General features: G+C 43.7%; 1 protein-coding gene across 9 annotated transcripts in view; it reads left to right on the top strand.

Moving 5' to 3' along the window:
* Positions 1–22,669, top strand: part of CADPS2 (calcium dependent secretion activator 2) — a 315,214-nt gene that overhangs the window by 140,874 nt on the left and 151,671 nt on the right. For all 9 annotated transcript variants that reach the window (XM_088652400.1, XM_035128678.3, XM_035128680.3 and 6 more), the window contains exons 7-8: positions 5,928–6,039; positions 17,445–17,584. In XM_088652400.1, coding sequence (XP_088508526.1) covers positions 5,928–6,039; positions 17,445–17,584 — 252 coding nt within the window. The remainder of the gene's footprint in view (positions 1–5,927; positions 6,040–17,444; positions 17,585–22,669) is intronic.

The raw sequence follows: 22,669 nt of genomic DNA on the forward strand, positions 1-22,669 counted from the left end.
GGGTGAATCAAAACGGATAAATTGAAAACACGTACAAATGTTTTCCACAACTTTTGCAGATTAAATCTACAAATAAGATTGTCATACTACATTAATGGTCTAAGACAGGCTAAAGTCTATGTTACCAAGGGCTGCTCTATTCTTCAGGAAATGGTTGACAAGACAGAAATGTAGTTTGTCACATGATTTTGACTCTGCCAGGGCTGGTCAGGCTCCATATTAAAATCGGAGCTCTCTGGTAATGAAGGCCCAGGTTATGCAGCATACAGACATCTACATTTGGAATTTTTGCTATGATTTGAGGCATTAAAAACAGGGAGGGGGGGAGATGTTCTACCTTTCCCCCAGGCCTTCACATTGCTGCACAACACATGTAACCACTGCCAACCCATATATTTCCTATGTCTCCCATTGATGTGTAGTTAAAACAGACATGCAACATATCTTCCAAGCCATCATTTACCTCTCGCCAACCTCTCTCACACACAGCAACCACTGAAGTGGTTTGGGGGGCTAGATATTATGAGGAGATCTGGGGGATGGGATGTAGACTCGAGTCAGCCACGTGGTCACAAGTCTGTATCATGCTATGCACCTTTACATCTCAAGGGTGCAAAAGATAAAGTTTCCTCCATACCCCCTATCTATGAAACATTCATTCTGAGTTGCTTGCACAAGTCTTGCAGAGCTTAGCTGGTACCTGGTCTTGTTTGAGCAACCAATCAGAATTTTTTGTAGGGAAGTTCATCAACAATGAGTGTTCATTCTGATTTGCTTGTAAAGTGTTTAGATGTCTTACCATTAATCATTTGTTCATTCCTTATTTCCAATGCATTTTCCCACCACTTTCCTAACTGCAAAAAGAAAAAAGCCATTTTAAAGTGGATTTGTTGCACAAGGACAACAGAGCCATAGAATCATAGAATCATAGAGTTGGAAGAGACCACAAGGGCCATCCAGTCCAACCCCCTGCTGAGCAGGAAACACCATCAAAGCATTCTTGACATATGCCTGTCAAGCCTCTGCTTAAAGACCTCCAAAGAAGGAGACTCCACCACACTCCTTGGTAGCAAATTCCACTGCCGAACAGCTCTTACTGTCAGGAAGTTCTTCCTAATGTTTAGGTGGAATCTTCTTTCTTGTAGTTTGAATCCATTGCTCTGTGTCCGCTTCTCTGGAGCAGCAGAAAACAACCTTTCTCCCTCCTCTATATGACATCCTTTTATATATTTGAACATGGCTATCATATCACCCCTTAACCTTCTCTTCTCCAGGCTAAACATACCCAGCTCCCTAAGCAGTTCCTCATAAGGCTTCGTTTCCAGGCCTTTGACCATTTTGGTTGCCCTCTTCTGGACACGTTCCAGCTTGTCAGTATCCTTCTTGAACTGTGGTGCCCAGAACTGGACACAGTACTCCAGGTGAGGTCTGACCAGAGCAGAATACAGTGGTACTATTACTTCCCTTGATCTAGATGCTATACTCCTGTTGATGCAGCCCAGAATTGCATTGGCTTTTTTAGCTGCTGCATCACACTGCTGACTCATGTCAAGTTTGTGGTCACCCATCCTGTATTTGTGCCTTTCATTTTTTTTGCCCAAGTGTAGTACTTTACATTTCTCCTTGTTAAAATTCATCTTGTTTGCTTTGGCCCAGTTGTCTAATCTGTTAAGGTCATTTTGAAGTGTGATCCTGTCCTCTGGGGTATTAGCCACCCCTCCCAATTTGGTGTCATCTGCAAACTTGCTCAGGATGCCCTCAAGCCCATCATCCAAGTCATTGATAAAGATGTTGAATAAGATTGGGCCCAAGACAGAACCCTGTGGCACCCCACTTAGTTCATTTAGTTCATTTTAATTGCACAAGCCAAAATTCACGGTGTGCACTTGAATCCCTCCTGCCAAACAGTGACAGGCTGGAGATGCCCTTAGGCAATCTGCAGTTGTAATTTCTCTGTGTGTCTCTCCCTCCCTCCCTCTCTCTCTATATATGAAATGAATACTTAATCATTTTAAAAAATGAATTATTTTTATACATGAAATGACTTCCTGAAGTGTATTATCTTACTAGTGTTTCTTTGAATTGTTTCTGTCTTCCTTTCTTTCCCACATAATAATGTTCTCTTCCTTGTTTCCAAGTGCACTTACTGTTTAAATTTGCATGATAAAAAGCTTGAAAATTATTAATTGGCTTTAGTGATGTGATGCCCCCTAGGGTCCTTTGGAGAATACTTAACTTAGCATCTTGGGGGAGTCACTTAGGTAAGCTGAATTAGATACCCAGATATCCTCCGGGGGGGAGCATTAACTCAGTGACAGCTCACACTTGTTGCACACTGAAGGTCCCAGATTTCAATCCCTGGAAAAGGACAGAAAGTGCCCCTGTCTGAAATCCTGGAAAGTTGTTGCCAACATTTGACTGTTTTCATCTAACTCAGTACCAACCCCTGGCACTGTATTATGCAGAACAAGCTCTAACAGGGCTCCCATGTTCCAACGCTTGCCAGCTTCAAAATCCTATGGATGAAGTTTGCAAGTGGTAGAGCCACTGCTTTGCACACAGAACACCCCAGGTTTAATCCCCAGCATCTTCAGGTAGCTTTGGGAATGTGCCCTGTCTGAAATCTTGGCGGTTAACTGCCGGTCACTGCAGACAATGCCAAGCTACGTAGATGGACCGAACAGTCTGAAGGCAGTTTGTACTAGAAACCAGGCTTTAATTGTTGCAGCTTCAGCCCTCTTGAATTTGATACCAAATGGAATTAGAAAAGCACCTTGATATTCTTCTTTCTTCTTTGGCAATCACTCGTAGCTGAGTAAGATTGTCTTCCATAAACATGGTTTAATCAGTGAGTCCATAAGTGACTGTGGAGGCCAAATCTGGATCCACACGTCCTTCCACAGTGGCAGCATAGGTTTCCAGACGGGAGTTGATCGCGTTGAGGTTTTGCCAAGCAAGCCTTCCTCTTAGCACATTTCTCCCTTTCGTCTTGAGTTCAAGAGTCTTCAAAGCCCATGATACCTTGGTAAAGGCTGTTCTCCAACTGGAACACTCACAGGCCAGTGTTTCCCAGTTGTCGGTGTTTATACTACATTTTTCTTTAGCATTGCCTTGAGAGAGTCCTTAAATCTCTTTTGTTGACCCACCAGCATTACGCAAAACAAATACCAGTAACTAAATTTTAAGCTAACCCAAACCTGACTTGAGGGCCCTGTGAGCGGCCAAAAGATATAAGATGAACATTTTAAGTAAATAGAAGTTAGGTTTTCCTAGCAGGCACAAAACGCAGAGGTAGACTTAAGGATATAAGCAGGCTATCTCTTACACTTACACCTAGGCTTACAGAGTTGCAGTGGATCAGTTGTAAGAGGTAACAGTTGTGTCAGAAATTAAATGACCCTTTTCTGCCCTCCTGGCAGAAGCCACGGAACATAACTTCTGCTAACTCCAAAACATCAAAGCCTTAACCAAAAATTGCATGTTTATATAAAGTTTGCTGTGAAATGCACAATTGCATAACTAATGGAGGGGGAGAGAACATAGCTGCCAAGTTTTCCCTTTTCTCATGAGGAAGCCTATTCAGCATAAGGGAATTTCCCTTAAAAAAGGGAGAACTTGGCAGCTATGGGAGAGAATCCAGTTGTTATAGCAGCACACACTTTTGCTTCCTTTAGGAAGATACTGTAAGTTTGTGGTCTTGGTAACAGAAAGGTCAGATTCAGACTTGGACATGATAGGTAACTTTTACAGTTGACGCATTGCACCATTAACAACAGTTGACATATTGCATGACAGCGGAATCCCATGACAGCGGAATTGCAAGGCCGAAACTTTGTGCTGAAGGCAGACACGAGCTTCGATTTGTGAGAACTAAGGGTCAGACTGAAGGTGATCATATTGACTATATTGTCAATTACACGAAAGTCGAAAGTCCCGGTTTGTTTTTTTTACAATCTGATGTTTACAATCCAGATTTGCTGCCTTCTGACAGGTTTGCTTTATGCCCAGGAATTTTGAAGCTTGTAGTATTGCTGCCTGTTGCATGGTGTATTAGTAATCTTTATTTCATTTGAGACTTCTTCTAGGATGCCCAGAGAAGAGGAGTTATTGGGTGTTTAATAAGTGCAGTGAGTAAATAAAAAATATGTCTAAATCAAAATCTGGAAAAAGATGCAGCCGCAGGAGTAACCCTATAGTTTAATATGGATGACTTTTTCATTGTGATCAGAAATCAAGACAATTGGGTCTATTGGCAGGAAATTTTGTCATGGGGAATCTACCATGTGATAATTCTGACTAAAGAGCCACTCCTCCCCAACCAGACCCTCGTGACAACTGGTGTCCTTTGATGCACAGATAGAGTCCTGTTAGCATGTGGCTTTTGCAATTTGCTGGGTCTTCTGTGTAAGCCTCGGCCCAGCATACCTGAAGAAGCGTCTCCACCCCCACCATTCAGTCTGGACACTGAGGTCCAGATCCGAGGGCCTTCTGGCGGTTCCCTCACTGCGAGAAGTGAGGTTACAGGGAACCAGGCAGAGGGCCTTCTCGGTAGTGGCGCCCGCCCTGTGGAACGCCCTCCCATCAGATGTCAAAGAAATAAGCAACTAGAATAAAGCTGCCTAGAGTGGATGGGTAGGTTGTTGTTGTTGTTGTTGTTTGTTGTTATCCTGCCATAGCAGCTACAGGCACTGCATTAACTCTTCTGCTCCCATGTTGTGCAGTACCACTGAAGATGTGTTTTATAATATGATGGGTGTCATCAAAGAGTCATTCCAGCATCGCCATGCATTGATTTATGCCTTATGTTTGCATGTAATGTGGACACACCCACAGTGTGTAGTGTCATGATGGGTGAGAGGAGGTGTGCCAACTTTGCCAGGGATTACACCACTGGGTTAGCTCAGTTGGTAGAGTTTGAGACTCTTTATTTCAGGGTTGTGGGTTCGAGCCCCACTTCGGGCAAAGGATTCCTGCAGTTCAGGGGGTTCAATTAGACCCCTGTGGTCTCTTCCAAATCTACCATTCTATGATTCTGTGACATGTTATAATATGTTAATGTTCTGGACAACATGTAATTCCTCTAAAAAGCCCACCATAACAGCAGTACAAAACTCCAGCAGCACACTAACAATAAAACAAAACAATGTTCCCACCTGCCAACCAGCAAATTTAAGAACAGAAATCAGCACCCTAGCCCAGAAGTCCCTGACTATGTCAACCCATAAATTTTTATGGTTTATTTGATCTCCCCACCAACCACCCCAAAAGGTCTGGTCTCCAGGCCAGCTGTTGCAGATCAGTGGCAGAGATGATCTGGCAAGCTGTCTTCTCCTTGCAGGGAGATCAGCAACAAATGTAGATAACTTGATTCTGCAACTCCTGTGCTATGGAATCTGCTGTGTGTGCATAGGATCAGATAGTAAACTTTAATACGGTCAAAGACCAGCAAAGCATAGGATCATTAATGCATTACACCACTCTTAGCCCACATGTAGTGTTCGCAAGGATCCTGAGTTAGGAACACACTTGGGTTGCACTAGACGATTGTATAAGAAGCTTGAAAAACAAGTTCAATGCCATACCATTAATCTTAACCATCTTCGGTTTATTTTAATGGGACAAATACAAACTTACCCAAACATAAATTGGTAGAAGTCCATCTGCTTCGTGCTACAAACTCCCCGAATATAGTTAATCTTTCATTATGCCATCTGCCACATTAGATGATTTTTAATTACAGAACCAATATAGGAGAATTGCGAAAGCTCTTCCATCCTGGGAACATGAGTTTTCAGATGGAGGTAGCAACTCTGTAGGGAAGTAGAAATGCCGTACTTGCTTACAGGGGCCTCAAGAGATTGCCGCCGCCACAACGCTTGCTTTTTAATGCGTTTGGAATTTGAATATTGTCATTTATTTTGTTGCAGATGGGGAACTCAAGGGGATTTCACCACCACGCATCCACGGCCTGTCGTCAAAGTGAAACTTTTCACAGAAAGTACTGGAGTCCTGGCACTAGAAGATAAGGAGCTAGGAAGGGTAAGCACTCACATAATTTTCAGGAGTTTAAGATGCTGATAGAGGGCATGATGACTGGAGGCTTTTGGGGAGCTGAACCCCCTGGATGTTGATCAGTTTTCAACCATGGTGCTCAAGTGAAACTACCCTTTATTTCACCAGGGTTTGCGGGCTTGGTGATACATAGGCTTTAAGCATTCTGTGTTTGCAATTTTTTGACTTTCTGTTACCATAAAAGGGTAAGAAACTAAAGACAGACCTTTCAATGGGTAAAAGACAACCTGGTGTTAATTGCTGATTTTAAGCTTCCAAAGTTGTTTAATGCTGACTATTGGAAGCCTTTTATTTTGGTGAGAGTTTGAGACACAAAAATAAAGTTATTACCTCAAGGTTATGCCGCATCCGAGACAATCTCTATGCAGTAACCAGTGTGTGGGCTTTAATCCAGTCTCTGTTCTGAAGTGTCTGGGTAGTTCGTGATGCCGTATTCAAAGGGAACAAAACTCCGCCAATATCACAAAAGTTGGTAGAACTCGTAAGTCGAATGGAATCTGTTCTGGAAGTCCATTCGACTTCCAAAACGTTCAGAAACCAAGCTGCAGTTTCTAATTAGCTGCAGGAAGCTCCTGCAGCCAATCAGAAGCCACGGAAACCTCACCAGACGTTCGGGTTCCAAAAGAACGTCCGCAAACCGGAACACTCACTTCCGGGTTTGCAGCGTTCGGGAGCCAAAATGTACCAATGCCAAGGCATTCGGCTCCCAAGCTACGACTGTATTAAAATGATGTGTTATTTATCATCCTATGCCAGCTTAGCTGTGCCTGCTAAAAACAAATGATGCTTCGCAGCAGGGTTCGATTCTTTTCAGTGACAAGGAGATCCACAATGTGAATCTGCCAGTAAGAAAGCATTCTTGATAGATAGGTGCATGGTGGTATTATTATTATTATTATTATTATTATTATTATTATTATTATTATTATTTTAAAAAGAGGATTCATTCAGTTGAGTTTACAAAGGAAAAGGGGAGTTTTCTTAGTGCAGGGATGGGGAACCGCAGATCCAGGGGCATCTCTGTCCTGCCCCAGAGCCCTTCCTGGGCAACCCCTCTCTCTGTTCTTGATCTGAACAAAGAAAGAGAGAAGAGAACATCTGAATTTCCCAGGAATGGCTGGATTTTGACAGCAAAGGCAACACAGATGCTCCTGACATTTTGTCTCATGAATTTGTGAGGTTTATTGTCCGCTATCAAAAAGGAAGAGTTGAGCTGTGATATTCCATTTCGGAACATTGTGTCCATGATGTGTCCATGTTAATGATGCGATCTTTGCTGTTTTACATTAATGGATGGCTTTTTATCTGGAAATTTCTTTTACAGCAATAAAAATTCATTTGAGTTACTCGGAGCCCAGTGACTCCCTAATGACAAGTTACCTAATGAAATGGTCTGCTTTTCTCCCTATGCTGAATAGTGTTACCTTTATTTCCTCGCAGTGCTGCGCCACTTAGTGATTTGAATTATGCCCTTTTTATTATCTGTGAAATCTCTATAGGCATTCAGTGGTAAATCTTCAAAATTCTGATCTTCAATCCAGACAAGCGAGTCCCATTGTAAGTAGGAAAAGCCTACTTACGTCATTTTGAAAAGATGCTTCTTCACTTTAATCAGAACTTTGTTTTCAATACTCTTACCTGTTCTACGTTAAATTATGTTACAACTTCCAATCTGTGTGCAAAATACATGCTGAAAGCCAGTTTAAATATTTCTTAATCATTCCAAAGAGTCCTGCTCTTACACTTGGTTGGCTGCCATCCAATACCTTTCATAGCATAGCTATGATACCTTTTAAAATGTGTATGGGGAGGGGGCGTTATTGGACTGTTCTGTGTTTTTTTGTGTATTTTCTGTTTTTATATTGTGATTTTATGTTGTAACCACCTTGAGACCTGTGGATATAGGGCAGTATACAATAATAATAATAATAATAATAATAATAATAATAATAATAATAATGCTCTCTACCGTGTTTCTCACATTTTAAGACGTGCCTATAAAATAAGCCATGGCACGATTTTCTCAAGGCAATAAAATATAAGGCATCCCCCCAGCAGGTCCGGATGGCGCTTCCGTAAGGAACAGGAAAAGGAAGATGCCTGTCCTTGCCGGAAGCGGATGCGCAACGTGCGCCGCGTGGAGCTCAGATGGAGCGGGAGCCAGCAGAAGCTGCAGCACGCCCCCCCACCGAGCCCCAACCCAGCAGGACCCTGCGCCAACCGCAGCGCGCGCAGCGCCAAGTCCCGACCCAGCGGGACCCGGCAAAGGCAGCAGTGCGCGCTTTGCCGAGCCCCGACTGAGCGGGAGCCAGCAAAGGGCGCCAAAGTCAGCAGCACGTGTTTTGCTGAGCCCCGACTGAGCGGGAGCCAGCAAAGGCAGCAGCGTGGGCCTTTGCAGTCGGGGCTCGGCAAAGCGTGCGTTGCTGCCTTTGCCGGGTCCTGCTGGGTCGGCAACCCGGCGGCGGGACGCGGCAAGAGCTGAAGCACGCGCCGCGCCGACCCCCGACCCGGCAAGAGCCACAGCGTGCACTGCTTGGAGCCCCGACCCGGCGGCGGGACCCAGCAGCGTGCCCTGCTGAAGCGCCAACAAAGCGCCCAGCAGCGCAGGAGCAGCCAGTTCCGGGCGCCAAGCCGCAGCAGGAAGAGGAGGTAATTTTTAAAAAATAAGACACCCCCGAGAATAAGCCATAGGCTTATTTTCATAAGTAAAATAAATATAAGACAGTGTCTTAAAATGTGAGAAACACGGTAAGCATTGTTATCATTGGCAAATAAATAATGCTAATGCTTTAGCTAAAGCTTGGGTGCTAGATTTACTTCAAAAGTGTGTGGGACTGAAAATTTGCTTGACTAAGGAAATGTGACTAAAAATAAAGTTGTAAATCATTACTTTGGATTACTTGTTGCAGTAGAATCAGTTGTAATATCATTTGATTTGTAATATACAAATCAGTTGTATATGTAATGTTATTGGACCAGGTGTTATTGGACTCCAACTCCCATCATCCCTGGTACTACTGGGAATTGGAGTCCAACAACAAGCAGAGGTTTTCCATTCTTTATTTATGGCATTACCAATATAAGCCTATTTATCTTCTTCCCCCAGTCCTCTATCTCTCTCTCAACAACAAAAAAAGGAAGGAAGGAAAAAAGAGAGAGAGAGAAATCCATGTCTGGCAGCATGCTTAATGAATCAGATTGTGTAATCATGCATGGTGCTATTTTTCTGATAAGTTTTCCATATATATATATATATATATATATATATATATATATATATATATACTTTTATTAAAGTACTTGAGTGCTTTTTGTTGACTGTTTTTCTATATTGAGGCATACATCTTTCCTCAGCACTGAATTGAATGTTTTATTGTATAACAGAGATTTAGATGGGAAGCGATTTAGAGATGGAAGAGTTTGCATTCACTATGGAAAGAAAGGTAATGAAAATAATAGACGATGAATATGGGAGTCTGAAATGAATAAGAGGGGGAAAGTTTAAAAGATACTCATTTTGCCTGTTGATCCCATCTGATAAGGGGCAAATGAGTGATAAGATCCATACGCTCATTATTGGAAGAAAGGAAGCAGGTGGTGTTGTGGTCTAAACCATTGAACCTCTTGGGCTTGCCATTCAGAAGGTCGGCAGTTTGAAGCCACGCTACAGAGTGAGCTCCTGTTGCTCTGTCCCTGCTCCTGCCAACCTAGCAGTTCAAAAGCACACCAGCTCAATTAGATAAATAGGTACGGATGCAGCAGGAAGGTAAACGGCATTTTTATGCGCTCTCGCAGGGCCAGCTCTACAGCCAGGCTGGGTGGCGCAGGGCGCCATGGGACCGGCCTGCTAGGGGGGGCGCCATGCAGCAGCACCCGGCCGCTCCGCCGCGCCATCAGCAGCAGCACTGCGTGGTAAGCCCGCCCGTCCATCACGCGGCAGCACTTTCGGCGGCCGCACTGAGCCCAGCCACCCACCGGTCCGCCCGTCCGTCGCGCCGGAAAACGGGGCGGCGGAGGGATCCGTCGCTCCACGGCGCCAGGGCGCCAAAGGTGCTTAAGACGGCCCTGCACTCTCGTTTCCGTCACAGTGTTCCGTTGTGATATTGTAAGACCTCTAGCTTCACTTTAGCAGCATACATAGTATATACAGTGGTACCTTGTACTCAAACGTCTTGGTTCTCAAATGCTGAAAACCCAGAAGTAAGTGTTCCGGTTTTCGAACATTTTTCGGAAGCCGAACATCCGTCAGCTGTCAGCTATTGTTTCTGGGGCACCTGCACCAATCTGAAGCTGTGCCTTGGTTTTCGAACATTTCGGAAGTCAAACGGACTTCTAGAACGGATTAAGTTTGGCGTTTTTGTTTTTGCTATTTATTTTGCATTTTTGTTTTTGAGGCTTTTTCAGTTAATTTGTTTTTGTGACTGTGTGGAACCCAGTCCAGCTACTGATTGATTGATTGATTGATTGATTGTGTGGCTGCGGAAATAGATAAAAGCCCTCCATCAAAACAATAGCCATCATCAGTGCAGGTAAGAAAAAATTAATTTAAATTTTTATCATCTACAATACTGTATTATTTATTTTATAGTACAGTACAATTGCTTTCATTTTATGGATCAATGGTCTCATTAGATAGTAAAACTCATGTCAAATTGCTGTTTTAGGGGTTGTTTTTAAAAGTCTGAAATGAATTAATCCAGGGGTGGTCAACTCCCAAGAGACTGTGATTTACTTACAGAGTTAAAAACTGGCAGTGATTTACCCCCTTTTGGGGGTTCAGGTCAAAGTTGTTGAGCTTTTTTGGGGAGGAGGAAAGCCCTGTTTTTTGAGGATGCAGGGCAAAAAATGAGCTTTTTTTAGGGGAGCCAAAGTTGTTGGCTTCTTTGGGGGAGCCAGTGATCTACCACAGACGCCCAGTGATCTACTTGTAGAGCACCATCTACCTGTTGGACGTGCCTGAATTAATCCATTTTGCATTACTTCTGTGGGAGCACATGCTTTGGTTTTGGAATGGACTTCTGGGACGGATTAAGTTTGAGAACCAAGGTACCACTGTACGATCAATAAGGTATATAGTTTTAATGCTAGCATTAAATAGGGTTTATTGGCTCTTGAATTGTCTGCTGCTTTTATTGCTGAGAAACGTTTGGCCCAAATATCTGACATAAAGGAGCCTTGGCCACGTAACTGTCAGGACTTGATGAGGAATGTGTGAGTTGATCAACAGGGGAAAGGAGTGAGACATATATACCAGGTACTTGTGACCCCTAGTTAGTAGCTAACCTTTCATGCAAGTGAATTGTATGGAATTTTGAGTTGTAATGGCAGTGGGGGGGGGTTGAGGTGGGAACAGAGTTCACGTTTAATTTGTTTGGCAATGACTGAAATTTTAAAACTGTGTGCATAGTCTAGCTTTCATGTACATAAAAACATCAGGATTTGTTTGAAAGAGGCTAGTTGCAAAGGCAATCTATGTATGAAGTCCATTTTTAAAAATACGTTCTTGCGTTTGAATCAGGAATGCTAATTTCCTAGTCCCAAAGATTCATTTCATTCCTTTTTTTTGCCATGTTCTGTCCTTTGAATATCAAATATTCAAGATTACTAATTGAAAGTGACAGCCATTGTACTTGCTTAACACACAAGTGAATACAATGTGGGAGCAACAGGTGGTGGTTGACTACAGCGACTATTTGCGTATCAAGATAATTCATCCTTGTTCTAGTGATTATTCAATTAAGAAAAGGAAAAAAAACTTATTATTCTTTCTTAGCTGCTCTTCAAATCCTAAAGCAGTTTGTATAATGCGTTATCTTTTATGGAGAAGATACTGCCTCAGTTCTATAATTGCTTGTAGAAATCTTAAAATAACTTGTTGGCTCATCTTGTCATTAAAAAGAAGCAGATCCAACTTTTTCATTGATTATAAGTGCTCTCCTTGGTTGGAACTGGAATTGCTGTTTCGTTTCTCTTCTTTCCGAATTGGACAGTGAAGGTTGCTTTTCCCCACCCACCTCTGCCCCCAAACCCTATATTTTTATCATCCCACAAGTGTACTGCTCATCTTCCAGTGTGGTGGCCTCCTCAGTGGGATTTTTTTTAAAAAGCTGGTCTTCTCCTGTGCCCCCCTCTCTCATTCTGTGTTAGTGGCTTAGTTTGTGTCTCGGCTAGAGAATAGAAACTGATGGCTGGCATTCATCTCAAGGAGATTGAGGTTATAACCTGCACGTTGAGATAAGAAAACATAAGCCATGGCAGACGTTTTTGCTTCCCGCCACCCGCTCTCAGGTTCAGTCTATTGAATCTGCTGGAGCAGGTATAGGTCAAGAGGAAGCTGTGGTTGCTGAATTTGATCCAGGAGAAAATGCCGCTCTTCCTTCTGCTTTCTGTCTCTAGCTCACAAGCAGTAATAGGTGTGGGCTGAATGGTAATCGTGAATGCAAGTAGTGTTAAGAAAAAGGAGGTAAGGTGAAGTGAGATGTATTGATGCACTAATAGGGAAAGCAGAGTGAACAGGGGGGATAATAATGAAGCCATCAATCTTTGCAAATATTTGTACAGCAGGGAATTGGGGCTGGTATCTAGAGTAGGAGGGACTCAAAACTGGAAGACCAGAAGGCCCCCTGGATTAGATCCTCCCTGCTCTCCGGGGTGAGAGAGGGTAAAGGAGGAAGCAAAAACTGGAGGACCCACTCCTGATCTCGCCGTGAGTAGTTATGAGGGCAGCGGCATAAAGTCTAAAAGGGCCAAATCCTTTTTTCCCCTTCAAATTTATTTATTTGGTTTTTCAAATTAAAAATTTACAGAGATATATCAAACATTAATCACAAAAGAAACAAGATTCCAAGGAATCTCCTTGACTTCCAACTCCCCCTTTGTGGGTTCTATTATTAATCATTTCCTCCAGCATCTTTCATGATGCTCCAAATACTTTACCTCTTCCATTATGTCCAGAATTCAACCTTAAATTACAAGTGATATTTCAATCCTACTAATGAGTTTAACTATTTACAATGGTCTTTAAGATAAGTTATAAATTTTCCCCACTCCTTATTAAAAATTTGGTCTTCCTGATTTCTGACTCTTCCGGTCATTTTAGCCCTTTCAGCATAGTCCATTAACTTCATCTGCCATTCTTCTCTGGTAGGGACTTTATCTTCTTTCCATCTCTGGGCCAGTAACATCCGTGCGGCCATGGTCACATACATAAATAGTCTTTTCTGCTCCTTTGGGATTTCGGCACCTAGAATTTCTAAAAGGAAGACCAATTCCCATTGGTTAACTTATTGTTAACAGAAGATGAGTTGTACAAAAATGAAAGATCATTACATCCTAAACTTGTCAAATGGTGAAAACTTGGACAACCTTGAAGCAGCTAAAACATACCTCGGTGATCCAATTGAGAAAATCTCATATATATATTTTAGTTATTGTAGGGTTTGAAATATTCATTATTTACTGGCTACAGTACAAAGGAAACTCGGCAGAAATGTAAATATAGAATTACGGTACCTTTATTGTAATATGAACTTTGTACAATTTCTGGATTCATCTGCAATTGTTTTTACCTTTTTTTGTTCTGTTTATCACTTATTAATATATTTAAACCAATTTTAACCACCTTTTTTGGTAAATTTAAGAAATTTTTGTCCCAATACATCAGCCCTTCCCCATACATATTATAACAGAACAGTTAAAATCAGAGATATTGCAGTTTCATAAATGGTAAAGTGTGTGTGTGTGCGTGTGTGTGTGTGTGTGAATGACTGACACAGGGCCAGCCAATCAAAGTCCTGCTTAACTAAAAAAAACTATGGAGGTGGCCTTGTGATTGACCCAGGAGCTGGCCATTCAGTGATGGGTAAATCCGGCTTCTGCTGCAGACCTGAGCAACTTATTCCTCCTAATCTTGAGTTCACGGGAGAAGATCATTATGCACCCCAAATGTGGACAGTGTGCATGCGCTGAAAGAGCATATAACTATACGTATCTTTTTGGCTTCAGGTTTTCATCTTAAAAATATTGAGGAATGGGCAATGTTTCCTCTGACTCAGCCTTTGGAATCTGAGAAACAATTCACAAAGTTTATCACTTTCTTGATATAAGGAGCTGGACATAATTGCGAGGAAAAGAATAGCACTATTACTCACAAGTCCTTTGCTAGGAATGTATAATCCAAAAAGAAGAAAGGTGTTGCGGGAGGCCAGGGAAGGAAACCAACCTGAAAGAAATCCGCTGGTTTATTTATTATAGATGAGTGAGAAATCTTCAAGAAATACCTTGCTTGGGATTCTGTTAGTGTAAGCAAAAAAAAAAAAAAAACATTTGAACTTGTTAAAATCCTTGTGTCGCATCCTAATGCCTCATCTTAATATTGCTGTTTCGTTACTTATTTATTTCCTTTTATAAATTTGCTTCCTGTGAGAGATCTCCAAGCCTTTTAATGACAAAAGCTGATACAGAAGTGTTAAGGTGATGATCATTCTTCGAAATGGTCCGTGTGTTCTAGAAAACCTTCACACCTCTATATCCTCTTCCCCGATCTCGCCATGTTGTCTCTGAATGCGGTGTTAAAGCAGTAGTGTCGGTCTGGGGTTTGTCAAGCTGTGATTGCAGATGTACATTCGGAGCAGGGCGGAGAAAGCATTGCTTCAAAACATGTCCAGTTGCTGCATGGCGGTGAATTAGAGCATAACTGGGAACTCCCAGTCTGGATTTTATATTTTATATTGATAAAAGCAGCCAAAGCAGCAATCTGGAAAGACAGTCACTCAGGAGGTATGACCCAGGCAGCTGTCAGGAGCTGGAATCAGGCATAGGTCAGCAATAAAGCAATAAATCACCCAATGTCCGTGCGGTTAACTCTTTGTTCAAAGAAACAAATCAGCTCAGTCCTAGTGGTCACAACAACTCTTCCTAGTAGTAGGTCTTTTCCCAATGAAGTTGTTGCAAGGACTGAAGGTCCTTCCCTTAGGCTCCTCCACAGGTTCCTTTCCCAGGGGCCTAAGGCTCCATTGTTTTGTCTCTCTTTTCTCCACCCTCTTCATGTTCTGGGAGACCAGCAGGGAGGGGAGCTGGTCACAGCAGGAGGGGGAGACTCCCTGGATTCTTCTGCAGCCTGCTTCATCTCTGTCTCCTGGTTCCCCTCCTCTGCTGCTTCTGAATCTGGACTGCCCTCTGCCACAGCTTCTTCCTGCTCACTAAACCCTGTTGCCCCTTCAGCTTCTGACACCTCCTGCTTCCAGTCCGCTCCCTCTTCTTCCTCTGACCTCACGCCGCCGTCCCACCACCAGTCTGCAGGCTCTGAGCCTTCTTCCCTTGGGAGGGGAGAGTGTCCCCTTGGGGGTTCTCCAGCTGGTGCCTCCCAACACTCCTCTTCATCCAGCCGCTAGTCCATGCCAGCAGTTTGGCAGTGGTAAGGAGAGAGAAGGAGCAAGGAAAGTATAAGCCTGGCTGAAAAGCAATAGCAAATGCAACTCTCACTGTAGACAGAGACATGCATACATGTACATGCAAGCTATTAGTGCGGACTCACATATCTGTAATGGCTGCTGTATAGGCCTACTGAACTCCTTAGAAGCTCACAAAACACCAGAGCTGAAGCCACAGGGAGGCTTGGAGGGGGGGCTGCTACTTCTCTAAATCGTCAGGTTACTTTTTAAAGAAAACAACTTTTAGGGGGAGGGTGACTGTATCCCCCTCCCAACAAGCTACAGTCCCCATCTAATTTGGGGTTTGGGGAGTTGCTTTTAAGAAAATACGGGGATGTCATTAGATCTAACCTCACATTTCATCTCGCTCAGCCACTGAAAAAAAAGCAGAATTCAGCCACCCGTACTCTCAGCAGCCAGTATTAAGGCCATGCAATTAATATTTAGTACGGCGTAGATCAGGCATCCCCAAACTGCGGCCCTCCAGATGTTTTGGCCTACAACTCCCATGATCCCTAGCTAACAGGACCCGTGGTCAGGGAAGATGGGAATTGTAGTCCAAAACATTGGGAGGGCCAAAGTTTGGGGATGCCTGGCGTAGATCAATTATCTTTTTTTCACGTCAGTGTTGGGTGAGCCACTAGTTTTGTTAATTGGAATATAACTTTTAAGTAACAAATGCCATTTTTAATGTGGGAAAAAGGAATAGAATATTATACTAAATATTTTAATAAAGAATTTGCAGGACTGTCTCCAGAAACTATTATGATCTTTGCTATTTCATGACAATGAGTGAAGAGTACAGAAGCTGCTCAATCCTGCAGCTGCTTCCTTTGGGGCATTAGCTTGTTCTAGCATGATGCCTCAGAGGATGTGCTTAATAGAAGAGCTTTTTTTCAATATGTAATTTTAATATGCAATAAAGGTTTATTTAAAAAAAAATAGAAGAGTTTTTTTTCTATAGAGTCTGCTACTGTGCAGGTGTCTGCGCTGGTGAGTATAACTTGCTAAGTGGTGACAGAGAGCAAGACCTTCTCTGTTGTGGCACCTCGACTGTGGAACTGTCTCCCTCTAGAAGCCGGAATGACAACATCTTTGGTTGTGCTGTCACCAAGCAAAATCACACCTACTGTCCTGGACCTTTGGGGGGGGGGATAGCATACCTGCCAAGTTGCTGTCAGAGAAATAAGGGACCTGCCGGAAATAGCAGACCGGAAGTCGCACTGCAGCCATTTTGGAACTGGGCAGAGCATGCTCAGAAGTCGCTTCTGAGGTATGCTCCGCCCAGTTCCAAAATGGCCGCCGCGCCAGAATAAACCGGGGAAAAACAAAAAAAATCTGTTTTTCAGCTAGGAACAGCTGGAAAAACGGGGATTTCCCAGGGAAAACGGGAGACTTGGCAGCTATGGGATAGTAATGTTTCTCCTTAATACATGTGTTGTTTTGTATGCTGCTCTAGTTCACGGTGGCGTTTACTATTAATTATTGTGTTTTAATTGTTCTCTATGTTATACAATATTTTCTCTATGTTAGAAACTGCACTGCATACAAAATTTCAAAGCGAAACAAATACGCCGTGCCCTCTCATAATTTCATTTTATATCTCGTATAACCTGTTGTTTATAGTGGGGGGTAACTTGAAAACAGTGCATAGCCCCATCTTTATATCGCTTGAAAGGTTGTTTTTCAGGCGCATTGGAGCTTTGAATTCATGAATGAATCAGGTTTGGTATCAAAGTGATCCGAAATGTGATGTTTTTGGGAAATAAACTTGCCTGCTTTGAAGCTGGATGTGTTAAAATGAAGCTGAAGTCTTTCTTCTATAATCCCCTTTCAAACAGAAAAAGTGACAGAACCAGCTTCTCTACTGGCCAGAGCTTGCAAGTCAATTGGTTAGAAGTTTTTCAATGTGGTAAACAACTCCCATTGTGTTCTCCGCAGGTAGTATTGTATCCGACATCCAATAGCTCAAAGTCACCTGAGCTGCATAAAATGATCGTCCCCAAAAACAGCCAAGACTCTGATTTGAGGATAAAGCTGGCAGTGAGGATGGATAAGCCAGCACACATGAAGCATTGCGGGTGAGTCGGTGTCTGTTCTGCAAGCAGCAAAGTTTTAATTCTGTTTCCAGTGGACACATAGTTTTTGTTGGGTTTGGTTTTTGTTCTACTCTACAATCCGAAGGGGGGGGGGGAATTAAAGAAGTAATGCAAGTATGACTAGAGGAAATGCGAGCTTTGTTTAAACAAAGAGTAACTTGTGGCTTGAAATGAATGTATAATAGAGTCATTTGAGGATCAAAAGCAGTCAGACAAAACTAATGTATGCAAGAATGAATATTCACTGGATTTTTTAAAAGACATGCTCTTGAATTTTGGCGTTATGGTTTCCATCAAAGACTGTTTGTTTGTTTGTTTGTTTTGTTTTGTTTTTTTAAAAAACTTTAAATATCAGTTATTCCTGTCTCTTGTGCATGAAAAAATTGCTACACGCAGTTATTTTCTATTGTAATTTTCTAAGTGTTTGAGATCTGCTCACCATTCCGCCTTCCCTGTGAATAGTCTAAAACATTGGTTCCCAAGTCGCTAAGTATTGCGGACCTCTTGTTTTTCAAAAGCCAAGCTATGGGCCTCCCTACTTCTGAAAGTTTTGATAACTTTATGGGTCTCTGCAGACCACCAATTGGGAACCACTTGTTTAAAAAGATGATTTCCATACCCGGGGTCGCCTCAGGTGGCAAGTTGAGGACAGTTGGGAGGGGCAGCAGATCTGTGCCCTGAGAAACATGCCACTCATTAACTCCTATGCTTGTTGCCCCAGCTCTTCTGCCACTGCCCCGTTTCTGTTTTGCCCCTGTTTTTCCTCTCTCGCCCCTTTAGCACACCAGGGCTTCCCCCAGGCCACCTCCAGTTGCCTCAGGCAGAGGTGGCGGCGCCATTTTCTGTTTTGTCTCAAGTAGCAAAACATCCGGGGCTGGCCTTGGCTGTTACCCTTAGTGCATTTGGGGGGGGGGGCAATTTGAGAATGAGTTATTAACAGTTAATGGCCTTTTAGGCTTCCTCCACATGAATAGGGGTTCACTTTTTGAATAATAAAGAGCTAATGCATTCTCTGCCTCCTGTGTGTGTGTGTGTGTGTGTGCCTGTGTGCTTGCCCTGTTGTTGACCAGGATCCTTAACATCTCCTTGACACATAGATAGGGGTCATGGACCACAACAGTGAAATTAACCTTTAGTTCCTACCAGTGTGTCTGTGCAACCAGTGGTTTCTCCACTGCCTGTCTCAGCTGCAGAGGTGGTTAGACCCCCCCGCTACTGCAGCTTGAGCCTTGTTCCTAAATTCCAATGTGTCCCCGTGTTCTCGGTTACCCTTCAGTCCTGATTTGCTGTTTGCTTCCGTTGCCCTCCTTGTTCCTTGACCCTGCCTCCTAGTTTGCCCCAGCCTCACTCATCGGCGCCAAACACGGCCCTTCCGGGCTCCTAGCTCATCTCAGCCTGCTGCCCACGGCCCGCATCTGACGGGAACAAAAAGCCTCGGTGACGCTGTTCCCCACAGATAAGTGTGAATGCCTTCACAGGGAGACGGCAATAATAATAATAATAAAACTCTGCCTGCGAAGGAACAAACCGTTCCTTGTGTACCAAAACGAAAAGGTCACTGTATAAATAATTTATGGCAGGATTTTTAAAAATTTATGAAAAATACTATCTTTGAGCTCCCCGCGAGGGGAGCAGCTTCAAATGATTTGGATGTTACTGTTCTGCCTACAGTCCTCAAACAGTACTGTTGCCCCTCTCGAAGAGGACCTCACTACATCCAGTGTTTTAGAAAATCAATTCCCAGGTTCTAATATTACCTTCCTTAGTAAGGTGATTGAGAGTGTCCTAGCCAGGTAGCTGCAGGTATGTCCAGAAGCAGATGATCTGGATGCATTTCATTCTTGTTATAGGCTGGTTTTAGCACTTAGCCACCCTGGTTATCCTTGAAGAGACAGGAATATGTGTGGCCCTGTTGCTTTTCCTTGATCCCTCAGTGACTTTCAACACCATAGAACACGGTGCCCTTCTGGAATGATTCGGGGAATGGAGGCACTGTATTACAAAAAATAAAATAAAATTGTGGGTCTGTCTCCACCCCCTTCCCTTTAATTCCCCAATCTCACTCCAATCTTTAATCTCCGCTCACCACCTGATGAGCAGAGATTAAATCCTGCTGCCTACTCTGTGAAATCTGCAACAGGAGAACAGGATCACACAGCCAGGGCAGGATCAAATCCCGTCCTCTCATCCATCAGCTGACATCTCCAATGGCGTCTTGTCAGGGGGCTGTCAGGAGAATGCAGGTCATCCACAGGTCAGGAGTACGACTTGAGACACAAAATGCAACTAGCTTTTACTCACGAAAGCAAAAACAACAACGACGCAACAGAGCTCATCAGAACTAGTCTCCCCTAGTTTCTGGAATTGGTGTCTGGCCCCTCCTTCCCTCTCTAGGCCCCTCAAACTCTACTCCTCCCAAGCAGCCATAGACTGCGGCAACGGGAAGAGCTTCCCCTCTGGGCCTGTCTGGCTCATTGGTCAGCAATATGCAGGACTCTTCACATTCTGGGTATCAGTGGAGGAGGAGAACTAGCAGGAACGGAGCTGTCCAGCTGCTGAGCAGTAGAAGAAGCTTCTGTCTCCTCTCTGCCAGTCTGTGCTTACAGGACACTCTCGGCACCTAGGCCTGACCTGGAATGGCTTCCTCCTTCTGTCCCCTCTGTGCTCATTTGAACCTCCTCCTCCTACCACCTCCCAACTTGTCCCTTCAACGGACTGATCCCCAGTGTCACGGCACCACTGTCCTGGGTCCATGTCTCCTTCCTTTGTGTCATCCCTGGTGGCGGTCGCCTCTCTTCCTCATCTAGTCAGACACTGACATGTCTGTGGCTTGAAGTGTTTATGCTGGCCTTACATTGGTTCACTGGTACAGCTGTTTCTGGGCTGGGTTCCCCTGGGCTTAGTTGCTCGTTCTCTGTTGACCTCCTGTCTGGACTACTGTAATGCTCTCTTTGCAGGGCTGCCCTTGGAAGGCAGTTCAGAGGCCACAGCTAGTGGAGTATGTGGCTGTTAAGCTGGCAAGTATGGCAGCCTGGTGGTACCACATGTTCTGAAAGCTGAGCACTGGCTTCCCGTGAGCTTCCAGTCCCAATTCAGTGTGTTAATACAAAGCCCAATCAGTTTGAGACTCAGATAGCTAAAACAGTGCTTCCCGCAATATCAACCACCACAGACTCCAGAGTCAAGCAGGAAAAAGGGCTCTGTAAGTGGTGATGCCATTTGTGAAATGCCCTCCCTGGCGAGGTGCATCTGTCCCCCTCTAATATCATTCAGGCGGAGCTTAAAAACACTCATTTTCACCCATGCATTTCACAACTGAAAAATACTGTTCCAGTGCATGGATGTCTCAGTTGGTTAAAGCGTGATGCTGAGAACGCCAAGGTTGCAGGTTCGATCCTCATATGGGGCAGCTACATATTCCTGCTTTGCAGGGGTTGGACTAGATGATCCTCAGGGCCCCTTCCAACTCTACAATTCCATGATTCCAGCTGTGAGAGTATGTGGTTGTTTAACACGTTTTTACATGCTGGTTTTATTTTCAGTAGTTTTGTTTTATCACTCTGGTGCTCACAGACCTGGACTTCTTTGGGAGGAAGGGCAAGGAGTGAGATGAAATAAAATATTTGCCGTTTCAACCGTTTCAGCTAACTACTTGGGACCCAAAGGGTGGATTGTGAAAGCCAGCTTTGTCACATCAATTCTCCTGGCTTCAGCCAGGGAGATGGACAGCTTTCCAAGCATTTAATCTCAGTTGAGCATCAGTGGAGCTTGGATATCTAAAATGCAGAAGAAGTCTGAAATATATTGGGACTAACTGATAATATTAATCTCTGGGCACATGCATCCATTGAACAGATAAGTAGAAGCACTGGTTTTAACTCACTTAAGGTTAAGTGATTTCAATTAAGTGCAGTGTGTGGCTTAAAACAGAGTTAACCTTGGATTGATGGTAGTTCACAATGTGATATTGTATGTATGGTATTGCCAACTACAGTTATGTATGTTGTTACATGCTCTTGACTGCGGCTCGTAGGACTGAGACCCGAGAGTGTTGGACTAGAACCCGAGAGAGCAGGGTTCGAATCCCCACTCAGCCATAAAGCTCACTGGCTGACCTTGGGCCCAGTCACCAGCTCTTAGTGTAACCAACCTCACAGGGTTTTTGTGAGGATGAAATGGGGAGGAGGAGAACCACCTTGATATCCTTGGAAGATAAAGGTGACATATAAATATAATTTAATATTAATATTAATAATAATGAAACACTACCATGCAACTTTTGAGCTCCCGTTGCTCAGTCCCAGCTCCTGCCAACCTAGCAGTTCAAAAGCACATCAAAGTGCAAGTAGATAAATAGGTACCGCTACAGCGGGAAGGTAAATGGCGTTTCCGTGCGCTGCTCTGGTTCGCCAGAAGCGGCTTAGTCATGCTGGCCACATGACCTGGAAGCTGTACGCCGGCTCCCTTGGCCAATAACGTGAGATGAGCGCCGCAACCCCAGAGTCGGTCACGACTGGACCTAATGGTCAGGGGTCCCTTTACCTTTACCATGCAACTTTAAACAGCCATGGCTTCCTCAAAAGAACCCTGAAGATGCTGAAAGATGCTGAAAGTTGTCAGGAGACCCCTGTTCCCCTCACCAGACTACAATTCTCAGAGTTCCCTGGGAAAGGGATGATTGAGTGTTAAACCACTGTGAGAATTGCAGCTCTATTGGGGGGGGGGGTTTCCTCCGAACAACTCTTCACACACTCAACAAACTACATTTCCCAGCAATCTTTAGGGGAAGCCACGACTTTTTAAAGTGCTGTGATACTACCTTAGATGTAAGGTGCAGACAGGGCCATGTGGACTTAAGGGGGAACACATACTTCTTAGAACGCGTTCCTTCTAGCATGTGCATCTTGACTTGGAAGAAATGCCTGACTTTGAAAGTAACATTACCTGAAAAATACGTTTGGTTGGATGGGTTATGTTTTAGCATAGCCTAGTGGCCAACAGCACATATTGCATTGTCAAGCCAAAACATTTTAAAAACTCATTAAAAGTTACTAAATAAAATCAGCA

The sequence above is a fragment of the Zootoca vivipara genome, chromosome 9 (genome assembly GCF_965207765.1).
Source record: "Zootoca vivipara chromosome 9, rZooViv2.hap1.1, whole genome shotgun sequence".
Taxonomy (NCBI): Eukaryota; Metazoa; Chordata; class Lepidosauria; order Squamata; family Lacertidae; genus Zootoca; species Zootoca vivipara.